This window comes from Hyposmocoma kahamanoa, unplaced genomic scaffold, assembly GCF_003589595.1.
Source record: "Hyposmocoma kahamanoa isolate Upper Pololo Valley unplaced genomic scaffold, ASM358959v1 93, whole genome shotgun sequence".
Classification (NCBI taxonomy): domain Eukaryota; kingdom Metazoa; phylum Arthropoda; class Insecta; order Lepidoptera; family Cosmopterigidae; genus Hyposmocoma; species Hyposmocoma kahamanoa.
In genome coordinates, this window is record NW_020654810.1 from 22256514 (window position 1) to 22269934 (window position 13421).

Genomic DNA, 13421 nt, shown 5'->3' on the forward strand with positions numbered 1-13421 from the left:
GGTCCCATTTTAATTTCATGAAAATATTCCATCTATAAGGGTGGCAAACTAGGGGATGAATCTGGTTTTGCGCACTTTCCGGTAACTAATTTCAATAAAACTTGCCAAATAAATTCCACGTACTTTTGAGGTCGTTTTTTTTTATAAAAAAAGGGTCAATTATTGTTTTTATTAATTATTTTAATCAGTTCCTCTAAGTTGGGTTTTAGAGGTCACAGTAGATCAATAATTGTGCGCAATTATGAAGGACAGAATAGGCTCTGAATGCCGTCTTCTACATATAATGCTGAAGATGTGTCCTTGAAAGTTCTCTGTGGCGGTTTCCACTTCGATCGATATTCGATGTTTTTCAATAAATATGCCTAATAATAATACCATTGGCCGAAACAAAAATCGAATATTTAAAACATTTTCCGTCCTCATCCAAAACTACTCAAACATAATAAAAAACCACGCCTGTTATCTTTTTTATTGTCTTCTATAAAAACCGGAAGGCGCTTGTGATAAAAACGATGAATTCCTTTAGTTCTAACGCCATTTGCACAAAACTTAAGCACGAAACAACAAAAATATTATGTCGATTATACGTACCTATACAGACAAGTATTCCCACTTATATTTAAACACTTAAACAAGTCACTTACTAACACTTTTAATACAAAACACAGAATTAATAATATCTAAAGACGTTACGTAGGGAGAGTACGCTAGGACCGGTTTCGTTGAAGACTGACTGCGTGCGCATGGGCATGGTACGCGCTACCTGTGGTTTGGACATAGAGTAATAAAACTCCGCAGTTACTCGACTATTTCGAAGGCAACGTTTTCAAGTTATATATATACACATGTGAAATGGAATCGTATTATCGAATGCTACTTTTGTATTATTTATTGCATAGAAAAAAAATACAAATATTTCCAACCAACCCGAGAACATTTTTTGCAGCAGTAGAGCTCCTTGTGAAAGAGTTCGTCTATGGAAGTACTGCTACCTTAATTATTTTTGTCGCCAAGAAATAATATCAGCATTACTGTGTTCCAGTTTTGAAGGGTGTTGGTGAAATTACAGGCACATGAGACTTGCCAACTTATGTCTCAGAGTGACGGGCGCAGTGGCAGTGCCCCTAAGATCTTTGGGATTTACAACTCTGAGTGACACTGCAACTGTTATGGACAGGCGTGTAGCTTGCCATCAGGCGCATGACTTGTTCTTCCCGGCACTTGATATTATAAAAAAATATATTATTCATTTTATTAGATTGACAAATGCCACAAGATAAGCCAACTGATGGAAGACACACTCCATCAAAAATGACTTCTAACGCCATTTTTCAGGGTTCAAAAAATTAACTTTGTGCAATGATAAACTCCAATATTAAATATACAAGTAAGTACAACCACCAAAATACCTCTGTAAACAATTTAGTCACTCCCTTCAACTACTCGTACTTCATATGAATTACTTGCATTGTGCAAATCCATCTTACTACATTAGCTTGGTTTATAATTACAAATAGGAGATTATCTATTATATTTTTCTCTTAATATATCTAATCTATAGGTTAGGATAGATATGAATGATTTCTTACAAATGTTCCACATTGTCTTGTTACTCTATCAAGTTCTTCGATAAAGAGAAATTGAAAAAGAAATCGTGAAAATCTTCACCAACCAAAGTTAGATATGTTTTTCTCCTACTCTGGGTCTATCTTTTTAGGTAGTTCTTTCACAAACAACTCTTAGCTACGCTAATGCAAATTAAACTTTGATGTACCGATAAGAAAACACCTGCAATCTTGTAACGAGTATACATTCTTAGCATTAAAAATTTAATAATCACTATTCATGTTAACAGTTAATGTGACTGACACAATTTCTGCACAGCATCTTATTGGTGTTTAAAGAAAAACTTCTTCTAAAATCCAATCAAAAGTAATATAATAAAAGTATTCTATTTACACGCGGAACGCCTGCAGAAATATTTAAAACAATAAACATAAAGCATTTTCAACGCCTGATAAAATTATTGGAGCAATCAAGTATTGAATACGTTTGCTATTAAATTGCATATAACAACACAGCAGAAAATTTCAAATGATAATAGGAATATTTAAAGAGCAAACACCTATACGGAATTTCTAAAATATATTAGACAGATCAGGCACTCGCGTTTTAAACGTGTGCCATGAACGAGTACTACGCTAGCAAACGCTATAGCACATTTGAACCATTTATTTCCACACACATTGACTACATAATAAAGTAACACTATCTGAGAATATACAAAAGAAATTAAATTATTTGCGTGTAGGGGGACAGTCTTCATTCAAGTTGTAGTAGATTTTTCCTGATCATGAGACTGACCTTCAAGTTAAGGTTGGTCCCTAACGCATAGCCGTTTATTTCATTGACACAAATAATACAGAGTTCAACTTTGTGCACATGCTCGGAAATGTTTGCATTACTTTCAAACAACGAACACGGTGTGTCATTTATGGACCATGCGACTTCTTCCCGGCCAAGGGCAGGGCTTAGTGGATGGAAAAGGGCAAGGCATGAAAATCCATTACTGTCCTCTTCTCTAAACTTTTAAATCTACCTACTAATCATGAATTAGGTAAATACTCTCAAACAGTCAACTGAAAATACCTACCTGTATCTCTTACTTAAGAGGGAGCATGCCAAAAAAGTTTTGACGTTGGCACCGCCCAAATTTGTGAAACAAATATATGCCTGAAGTTCGCGTGACGTGCGACAGATGTTGAATTTTGCGCATTAAAAGTACCAAATTCGTTTTAGCGGAATAACTCTAAAACTAAAGGGATTAAAAAAAATCCGTAGTGACTGTTCTCGATCATGCATAAATATAATTAATTATCTAATTCTTGTCCTAATAACCTGTAGCATGAATCGAAACAATGTGAAAATTAGAGGTCATTTCGTGATTTTTATGTATCGAGGAAACTTTATTGTTTTATGTTTCTGATTAATGTCTATGCTTGAATATATCGTGTAGTTACTCATACAATATTTTATTTTTAATTTTAAAGTGGCTATGCCCCTCTAAAATCAAATCGAAGATTAGGAATTTTTCCTCTGCTCCCTCTTAAAAAAAAGAAAAAGATAATGGGGGTAACATCAAAATACTTTCTTTTGTTTTTCGTCTTTTTTGTATTATGCTCGCGAAAATGAGTGTTAGTGAGAAGAGCGACAACGAAAATACAGTAATAGATACACAAGGATACACATTCAAACACACCATCACAAGTTCAGCAGAATACTATTATTAATCTGCTTGGAAAAACAATAACATTTTCTTTTAACAATTGTCCTAACATGTCAAATATTAGTTTTAATATGAATTAATATTTTTTTACATTTTCTATTTATAATGGGTTTTTCAACAAGAGCTTTGTTTTGTAAATCAAAATAAAACAAAAAGTTTAGACGACAATGATTAAAATTGTATTAAAAAAGGTCAAGTTTGGCAATTATCAACGAAAAATTATACCTGATAAATGTCCACCACGACCACACTTACAGATGTCGATTCTTTCATCAAAGTTTTTACTCGCTTTTTGACAAAATGGTGGGTCTGTTTCGTTAATCACTTCACGAATTTTGAGTTTTAAGGCTGCAATCGATTCGATTGGCTCCGTATAGAATCTGTCTTTAACATAACCCCATAAAAAATAGTCCTGCGGTGTTAAATCACATGATCGAGCTGGCCACTTAACGGCTGAATTTCGTGAAATTATGCGATCGGGAAATTTGGTTTGCAATAAATTTCTTGTTTCGGTGGCTCTGTGACATGACTCGGCGGGAACAGGGATTGCTTACAAGGCATCGTTATCGCTCGTTTTTTTTTTTATTGTATTTATTACATTTAAAAGTATTAAAAAACAAAACATACCAGTATAACATAAACTTAACTAAGTTTTTCTGTATACCGCTCATTCGTCATACAAAAATATTTCTATGTGTAGTGTGCGCGTTCGTACTCCTTCGTGTTGACATTTCGTGGTGTGCGTGAGTTCGGTAATATAGGGTGTCAATAAACTTAAAATTTTGTACATCCTACTGTTGAACACGGATATAGTATACTAATTCTAATATGTAACTCATAATCGCCAACAATCCCTTACTTCCCGGCGGCATCTGCAATAATTTTATATCCCAGTTAGCCAGAAAGGACCTTACCGTGTTTTATTGAACAAGTAATATAAGCTCACATTATTGGTTAGCAGCAGTACCTCCCTGGACAAACTCCTTTACTAGCTTTACTGTCGCTAATCTTGTGTTAAATGTGAAAAATATAGTGTAGAGAACTTCCCTGGACGAAATTCACTGATGATTTGAATAAAACATTCTTTATTGCACATTAATTACTATAACAACACAGAATAGTAATGTAGTTAAGCATCGCATAATAAGCTTGATGTACAATTTACGTGGTCTGTGTTGTTTTTAACAATTTCTCCCCAGCAACTGTAGGATTGAATAGAAATTTAATTCAAATAAATACACTACTATTAATTACACTACTAAGTGGGAAATAGTCGTATCGTATCAGATGCCGAAATTAATTCATAGATACATTAAAAATTCTTGGTTGGAAATTTTACTTTCCGTCGCTTAGGTGGGTAATTTTTAGATTAGTTTTCTCTACCTAATGTCGGTGGCAATTTTTAGAACTTAAATATTCTTGAATATTTTGTATGTCATTTAATATTATAGATTTTTGTATTGATTATTACAAACATTTTAATTCCAAATAGGAGACATATCTACCATTTCTAAAGAATATTATTTATATCGTTCTTGTTAACATTGCAAGGAATTCGAAATTAAATTCACATCATATTCATTTATTTACTATTAATAATTATTATTTAGAATAGAATAAAATATAAATCGTTTATTACTACGCCACAACAAAAATATAAACAGAATAAAATAAAGATAAAAAAAAGATGAAGCTAAATTAAAACAAAAAATTAAAATAAAATAACAGGAAAAAAAGGAATAAAAATAAAATCATACACAACAATAGCAAACATGAAATATTCAACACAATTAGATTGAATGTCATATGTGCGGCTGTGGCGTATGTAACAGGATCCCCTCAGCTATTATCACCACCGAGAAAAGGCTGTGACGCTGATTTTCAGTGAGCCCTAAAACTGAGTGAGTACCGGACGTGTGTGTCGCGAATATACGAGCAAACTTAAATAAATTACATAAATATTTCTATTATGTAGTATGTTGTGTTCAGTTATACGTATAAAATACTTAAATAATGATTTTGATACATATATACAGTGGTAAGTGCATGTAATTAGGTGTCCAACATTTACAACAAACAAAATAGAACTTATTTAGTTTACAATGAAACCGATTGTGAGGTTTGTGTATAATTTCATATTATATTATTAATTTATTAATTATTATTATTGACTGCCTCCGTGGCCGAATGGTTACCATGCCGGACAGCCACGCAGAGGTTCCAGGCTCGATTCCCGAGCCGGGAGAAACACTTGTATGGCCTACATTTATTTCTCTCGTGAGTTTGGGTGTAATTTGTGGTTGTCTATGTGGGGCTATGTTGAGTGTGTGCGTTATTTTTTTTTAAGTCCCTGTCTTTTTGCTCCTCCTCCTCTCCCTTTTTTTATTTCTTTGTGATACACAGGTTGCAAAGGCGTTACAGGAATTAATTTCAAATCACAGTGTTCAGCGGCATGCCTAGTTTTCCTTTTGTTATGTAGACACACGTTCAATAATTTATATTTAATATGTGAGTTGAACAGTTGAGTAGAAATAGAACTCCTCGCGTTAAGAGCTCGTCCAGCGAAGTGCTGCCACCTTACCTGGCTCTGCCGACAAGCAGTAATGTGTTCCAATTTTGAAGATAACTTGTCAATACGAAGAAAGACTTGCCAACGTAATTTCTTTGCGATTTAAAGATCAGAGTGACACTGTAACTGTTATGACAGGCGTGTCGCTTACCACCAGGCGCACGACTCGTTCCTCCGGTCACTTTATATCATAAAAGAAAAATATTTATTGTATATACATTGTACAATGAACTAACCTAATCTAAGCCAAGCAATTCCAGTTACATGTTGAAGTTCAAGTGTAGTACGTGTGAAAATGCCTGAGGGCATTGTTCTCTATTACGCTATTACGACGTCATTGTCATAACCAACGTAATCGACTTTTTTAGCGAAATTTAGTTATTAACAGATCTGGAATCAGCGAAACAAAATCTACAACCCCCTATAAGCGGTTGTTTTAAATCTTATTTAGTTTCAGTTTTATTGTTATATGCAAAATCAGTGCAATTGACATTTGTCAAAGAAAAAAACGTTATGTTAGTTAGTCATTGACACGAACCGCACAGATAACAACGTAGGAGAAAAACAGGTTTAGTTTACGGAAACAGATTTTAACCTCAAACATCTTTATTCCAATATATATAACTACAAAGTTATAAAATAACGATATTTAATAAAATACAAAGTAACGCGTATCTACACACTGTACACTGATTCTATCCGACGGCCTTAAGGAACGAGGGAACCCTTTAGCAAGCTATCATCGTCATCGACACATGGCATCACTTGGGCCGGGCGTTGACGGCTGGAAAAAATTATATCAACTTGTGATAGAAATTTTTGAAATGTATTATTTGAGATTTTTTGCGAAATAACTGCACTGGTTTTGTTATGATTTTTAATACAAAGATCGAACATATAGAAAATCTTTTGCGACCCGATGGGACTTGAACCCGCGACCATGCTGCAGCGTAGCATTGCTCTTACCAACTGAGCTACAGGTCAAGTCACTGAGTTGTCGAAATTCTCCAATGTGTTTTTGTTATATACATAGATCTTTGTACTGCTTACGGCATTCGTCGCCGCCAGTGACATCTAGTGAGAGATTGTTTAACAGCATCGAGTATATAACCAGAAATAGTGACGAAACAAGGGCCATCCATCCCTAGCAACTCAGGCAAATAATAATAATAACGCACACGTCGCGGGTGCCATGGACACACACATAGACAACAACATAATCACACCCAGACTCATAAGAGAAATAAATGTAGGCTATACAAATATTTCTCCTGGCCTGGGACCTCCGCGTGACAGTCCAGTATGGTAACCGTTAGGCCACTGAGGCAGTCTGGCTTTATATCACTTTTAAATGTCAACTCTCATTTGCGCTGAAATCACAAATTAGAAAATTGAAATAGTACAGCGCCAAAAACTGACCTGTGTGTACGTCTCCGTATAAGAAAGAAAGAAAGAAAGAAAGAAAGAAATAATTTATTCCTTGAAACACACAGTACACATGCATTTTATAATAATAATAATAATACTGATAATAATCGTAATAATAACCTAAGGATTTGAAACTAAATACTAATAATATAAATATAATATATGGAGCACAAAGCATGTGTGCTGTGCTGCCAAGGAAACCGTGACCCACTCAGCTTGTTGTCGTCTCACATTCAAGTGCTACGACGCTGATTTTCAGCGGATCCGGCAACAGAACACACGTATATTCTAAAAGTATTCTGTATAAAGATAATGGGGGCTGTTCTATTCGATGGTGTGGGAAAAACAGCAAAACATCTAATTACAAAACAAACGGAATCACATTTTATCAGTAATTAAATATGTAATTTTTCAATTTTCGTCCATCATAGCAAAACTCAAGTTAAACTGGTCGATTTGAAGTGAAACAATTGACGACACCCGTCAATTGTTTCGAGTTCAGGCTGGCCAATCGGAGCGCAGTTGTCAATGTAATGATTTGGCAGAATAGTTTTCAAACAAAGTAAATGACATTTCGTCTCTATTTCTGGTTATATACTCGATGCTTCACAGGCTCAGTTGGTAAGAGAAATGCTACGGTGCAACATGGTCGTGGCTTCAAGTCCCATCGGTTCGAAAAGGTTTTTCCATGTATTCGATCTTTATATTAATAATCGAAATATTTAAATGTAACAGATGCCATAAGTTGCTTGTCACCTATTTTGCTCAAGTGTGTTTTGAAGAACTCAAAACACTCATCAAGCACAAAAAAGCCAAAAAAAAAACGGAGTAAGAACATAATACGGAGTAAAGTTTTTTTTAACACTTGTTACCTACACCAGATTGTATAATTTTAGAGAATTTAATTCCATAGAAGTAAGTAAGAACGTATAACTACCAAAAACAGTGAGTATCTCCTATTTACAATAAAACTATAATTGACAATCATGATTCTCCACAGGCTCATGGGAAACGTTGTCCTCTTTACGTTGTTACGACTTATTCCTTTATGATTTAGTACCTGTAGACCTCCTTATGAAAGAGTTCGTCCAGGGAAGTACTGCCACATTACCTATTTCTGCCGCCAAGCAATACTTAATGTCAGCATTACTGCGTTTCGGTTGTGAAGTGTAAGGTGTTTCTCAACTTGTCTCAGGACGACGAGTGTAGTGGCAGTGCCCCTCAGATCTTTGCGAAACCTCTGAGTGGCAATGCGACTGCGCACGGCTTGTTCATCATATCATTTAGTATTATAAAAAAGGAAAATCTTTTGGATTTAAAGCACAGTGGCACTGCAACTGTTAGGGGTAGGCGTGTCGCTTACCACCAAGTGCACCACTTGTTCGTCCCGCTACTTGAATATTTAAAAAAAATCGTATACAAAACTGCAGCTTTGCGTCACTATCACAAACCGCTTTGCAGATTCATAAAAAACTCATACATTACAATCCCAAGGTGGCCTAATCATCAGCTTAACCATCGGAACGGGTGACATGCACCATGGAATAACCTTGTAAACAGTGTAGGCTACAGTCACTCATGATTGTCAATTAAGTAATCATTGCATTGCAAGGATTTGACACACTGTTCTTTGGGCCCCATTTATAAAGATAGATCTTACTAAAGGAGTTCCCAATGATTTTTAAGGACATAAAAGAGGCTTCAAATAGTCTACCCTGGTTCAGGCGTGAGTCCCACAGGGACGAGCACTGGGGCCCGTGGCGGTGCCGGCTCGCCTTGCAGCTGGGAGAGCGCGCAACGCACCGCTGACATCACTTCCGGATTGGACTTGCGCCCTCCAGGAGCGTGGGGGCGGTGGGGGCGCACGAGTCGCTCTGCTGTGGCAGTGGATTCTGAAAAGAAATCTTTGTATTTTTAATTAAGACATGCTTTTTTAACCGGTTCTTAATTCGACTGCTTGGCGGCAGAAATAAGAAAGGTGGCAGTACTTCCCTTGACGAACTCTTTCACAAGGAGCTCTACTGCTACTTATGCTATAATGGTTGCCACTGTAGTGAAGGGATATGCCAATTGTTGTAAGGTAGTCGCCGATTTAGATTTTAAGGCTTTCGCGGTCATTCACTGATTGCATCTATTATATCAAGAACCCGATTCTTAGTGATTACAATAATAAAAACAAAAGTTGTACTAGTAGTAGTCTGACTTCAGTTCCGCATGTGGATACAGTGAGTGTGGTTTGTCGGAAAAAAGTGAGTGACAATGGTAACGCCACAAGTAATCGAAAGAGGGTAAACATGGTATATCTGTTCTTAATGCTGTCATCTGCCGCTGGCCAATCAACCCGTGACCAAGGAGCGCGTAACTGTTTCGAAGTTTTCAGGAAAATAAAAATAAATCGTAACGTGATAAGAAACCTGTAATTAATTAATGATAATCATTTACTTGCCGATTGTTGTCCAGTGTCGGCCAGAAGTACAGCAAAGAAATTGTTTGTCGTGCGGGAAGGCTCCTTCCGTGCACTCCAAACAATTTTAAAATGTAGGTAAAACTAGAAAGACGTTCTGTGAATAGAGTCATCTCGGAAACAATACAACTTTAAAGATTGTCATTCTCTCCCACATACAGGTACGTCTAACACCACTGTGCAAGACGGATTGCAATTCTGAATAGGTTAAAAAAAATTAATTTATTGATAGTGACAAAGCTCAAACAAAACCGTGTACACACATCGTTAACTTAAACAAATATATGGAAGATTTCGACAAAAATACGAAGAAAATTACTCATCGCGTACAGTGAATAACGACATTCGAAATTTATCCATGCAAAGCAACAACTCACAAAGAAATTAATAAGGTACATATAGTACAGGAAGTAGAACAAAGAGACAAGTAGCCAACGTACAGTGGTCTTGTGTTTCGTCTTAAATATAACACGAAAGGCCAAAAATTACAGACCATTATTCTGGCTTGCCGTGTACGAGTATACTGGTTACTTTAAATATGTTTGTTGTTGGCAATCCTTTCATACTTACATATATGAATGGGTACTTTAAACTTGTCTGATATTGGGAAACTAGTGTGTTTGTAAAAGATATGTGTAATATGGCCGTAACTCACGGTTCACACACGGCCGTTCCCTATCCCCAGTATGATCCCGTCGCAGACAGCAGTTGCAAAAGTAACAAGGCACTCCGGGAACACCGCAGCAGAAAGCCCCCCACAGCCATTTGTTCAATGTGGTTCCCGCGCGGGACCATGCGCTCGGCCTGTCGTCATTAAGGTTGAACACGAACTCCCGGTTCATTCCACTGCATCATCAGCGAGGACACTTTGACGGGACGCCACGTCAACTTTGACATTGTGACAGCTCGTGTCTTGTGTCATAATCATTTTTATTTTAGTTGGTCGTGGTTTATTGAGGTTGGATGATGAAAATAGTTTCGTAGTTGTAAGATAATGTACAGGTAAGGTAAAAAAGATAATAAAAGGTTTAATTAAATACTAGAAAGTAAAATTAGGATTTTTAAGTTATATGAAACGAAATTGGGTCCCCGCGGCAAGGTGCTCAAGATGCTGGCAGCGTTCCCCCTTTGTATTGCTATGCTAATACGTCGGGCAAGTTAGCTGCGGGCCCTTGAGTTTCCCAGAACGTCTATTAATTTTTTCGATAAAATTTTGTAGAAGATGCAGATGAAGGGCACTGGGACCCCACGGGCCAAGGTTTTCGACTCCAACGGCTATAAATAGGTAGTCGGACCCGAGATCCTGGTACTTATTAGTTTTTATTCTTTCCGCCAGCTCAGCTGTGGAGCCAGCCCTCTTGCTGGTGTGGGGCAAATGTGTCGGCACATGTGGCATCCCACACCAGTGCTCGGCCCATACTCCAAGGGATGAGAGTCATTCCTTCCGGGCGTTTGCCATCTGTTCGCGACATGCCGCGTGGCTCGAGTATAGCGAGCACGTTAACAGTGGCTAAGGCTAAGTGGCGGCAGATGATGTCGTTGAGGGCTGCATGCCGGGAGATACGGCCCGCGCTCAGCTGGCAGGAAAGACCGCGGTGACCCAGAGCACTTACGTCTTTGCTGCAAGGACGCCGATGAGGGGAGCAAACTGGGACGCCAGCAGAAGCCTGCAGCTATGCGAATGGCCTCGGCGCTCAGGAAAGTACCGGTACTGGCAGAGGGCAAAACGTGTAGCCAGTGGCCAGATTCCCACCTGGACCCCGCTTCCAGATGCGCTCGGTCTCACTTTATATACGTATGTTACGCGTTTGCTTCGACATTTGTGAACCAATTTCGATGATTCTGATTTTTGTTAGAAAGGGGGTACCTTAGTAGTGGTCCTATTCAAATTTGAAGAAAATATTCCACCTCCAAGGGCGGCAAATTAGAGGATGAATCCGGTTTATTGGATTTCAGCCACTTTCCGTTAACCGCGTGATTCCACAAACTTTTGAGGTCGGATTTTTTGTAAAGAAGTTAGGATTATCAAGATATCAAGTGACGAGATGAACAAGTCGCGCGACTGGTGGTCACGGCTGTCCATTACAGATGCAGGGACGCTTAAGCCGGGTACAAGAGAGCTGTAACCGTAACCGTTGCATGTCATATTACCAAAAATGGTAGTGTAGTGTACGTGGTTCGCGAGCTTGCCACGAGCAGAACGCGTGAGGTTCGCAGTGAGTTGACGATAACCAGGTACTCATTCTAGCGAGTGAAGACTGTTACACGCGTACACACTAGAACCTCGTTACTGTATCTGTATGGAGTCTGGTGCCTTTGGAATGGCTATGCTACATACCAATTGGTCACCTTGGATTCAATTGACAACCGTGCCAAGAATCTTATAGGTAAGTCGGTTAGTGGGGGCGAAGCTGCAGAGCCTTGAACACCGCCGTAAAGTTACCTGCTTATCGGTGTTTTACAGGATACATCACGGAGAGTGTGCGATGAAATTACACGATTTAATTCCGCCTTCCCCTTTCCATCACTGTGGGACTAGGCGTTGGCTTGGGTTCCACCCCTATGTTGTGGATATTCCAAAGGTTCGCACGAAGCGTTACGCTTCCACATTTATATGGCGAACGGCTATGGAGTGGAATTCCCTGTCTGCAGACTTGTGCCCTTGTTGTGAACGTTATAACTTGCCTTTTCAAAGCGAGAGGGAATAGGTATTATTTAGATGTGCATGTTCTATCGTCGACCTCATCGTCATTTTCCATCAGGCCAAATGTTACAGCTCGCTAATAAGTACCCGGTTTTAGAGTTGTAAATCGCAAACATCTGAGGGGCACTGCCACTGCGCCTGTCGCTATGAGAAATAAGGACAAGTCCCATGTGCCTGTAATTTCACAAGAACGCAGTAATGCTCACATTAGAGCTCCACTGCTAGCAAACTTTTTTTGTGGAGAAATCCTCCTAGGATACCTCTTCGCCCTGGGGGCAGCGGAGAGTTTATGCCGGCTAAAACCCCACGGTGGCCTTCTCGGATGTTGTAGTGGGAGGGATCCGAGATCGACTTTGCGCACCGGAACCCTCCCATCACACCTCCACCACCTCACGACGAAGCGGGCCACACCGCCCCGACGTCCTCCTCGCGGCTGCCAAACTTAAGCAAACTTAACTAAATTTTATAAAAACTTTATAAAGTTAAATGTATCGTATATATTTTAATAAAAATAATGTATTTTTAACGCACGTCCAGTAGTGTATGTGTGAATTATAATTTTATATAAAAAATAAATCTGCGTATTTTTTACAAAAATAATTTTAATGAATCATTCTCAATTACATAAATTTTTTTAATTTATAATTGGTTTAATTTAACTTTAACGTATCTTTTAAATTATTAATAATTATTCTTGTATATCGTTAAGTACAGTACATAATTTAACCTTCGGCTTTTTTGGTTAAACGCTTCCTGATGGAAGCTTTTCGTTAATATGTGGTCACGACGTTGTAGATGTAAGAGCAATGATATTATCATACAGAATACTACAAAGAGTTATATAATATATTACAATATGAAAGTGTGCACATGGAGTCCATATTAAACAACAAAAATTAGAAATAAACATGTTGAACTCAACCACTTGTAATGAGTTACATAACATTTTCCATAGATTTGAAAAACCACG

General features: G+C 37.9%; 2 protein-coding genes across 4 annotated transcripts in view; both read right to left on the reverse strand.

Annotated features, from left to right (window-relative positions):
- The window catches only part of LOC113237303 (superoxide dismutase [Cu-Zn] 2-like), a 33790-nt gene extending 33054 nt beyond the window's left edge, over positions 1-736 (reverse strand). Inside the window, exon 1 of the mRNA XM_026473700.1 lies at positions 592-736. The gene's annotated coding sequence lies outside the window, so the exon portion shown is untranslated. The remainder of the gene's footprint in view (positions 1-591) is intronic.
- Positions 737-6455: 5719 nt separating this feature from the next.
- Positions 6456-10622, reverse strand: LOC113237523. Of its 3 annotated transcripts, none has more exons than XM_026474037.1 (3): positions 10403-10622; positions 8998-9187; positions 6456-6639 (listed from the first exon to the last, which is right to left on the reverse strand). In XM_026474037.1, the coding sequence occupies exons 1-3, from the start codon at positions 10587-10589 to the stop codon at positions 6564-6566; spliced, it is 453 nt and encodes a 150-aa protein (XP_026329822.1). In that variant the 5' UTR covers positions 10590-10622; the 3' UTR covers positions 6456-6563. The 3 variants fall into 3 exon arrangements, with proteins under 3 accessions (XP_026329822.1, XP_026329823.1, XP_026329824.1); XM_026474038.1 differs by having other exon boundaries at positions 6457-6639; positions 8998-9175; XM_026474039.1 differs by lacking the exon at positions 6456-6639 and having other exon boundaries at positions 8579-9175.
- Positions 10623-13421: the final 2799 nt, after the last annotated feature.

What these genes read in the sequence shown, in the direction of transcription:
- LOC113237523 (XM_026474037.1), bottom strand. Translation starts at nt 10,589, where the DNA reads ATGAACCGGGAGTTCGTGTTCAACCTTAATGACGACAGGCCGAGCGCA. An exon ending in GGAACGGCCGTGTGTGAACC is followed by an intron (nt 9,188 to 10,402) that starts GTGAGTTACGGC and finishes AAAAATACAAAG; the next exon opens with ATTTCTTTTCAGAATCCACT. An exon ending in GGACTCACGCCTGAACCAGG is followed by an intron (nt 6,640 to 8,997) that starts GTAGACTATTTG and finishes AATTTTTTCCAG; the next exon opens with CCGTCAACGCCCGGCCCAAG.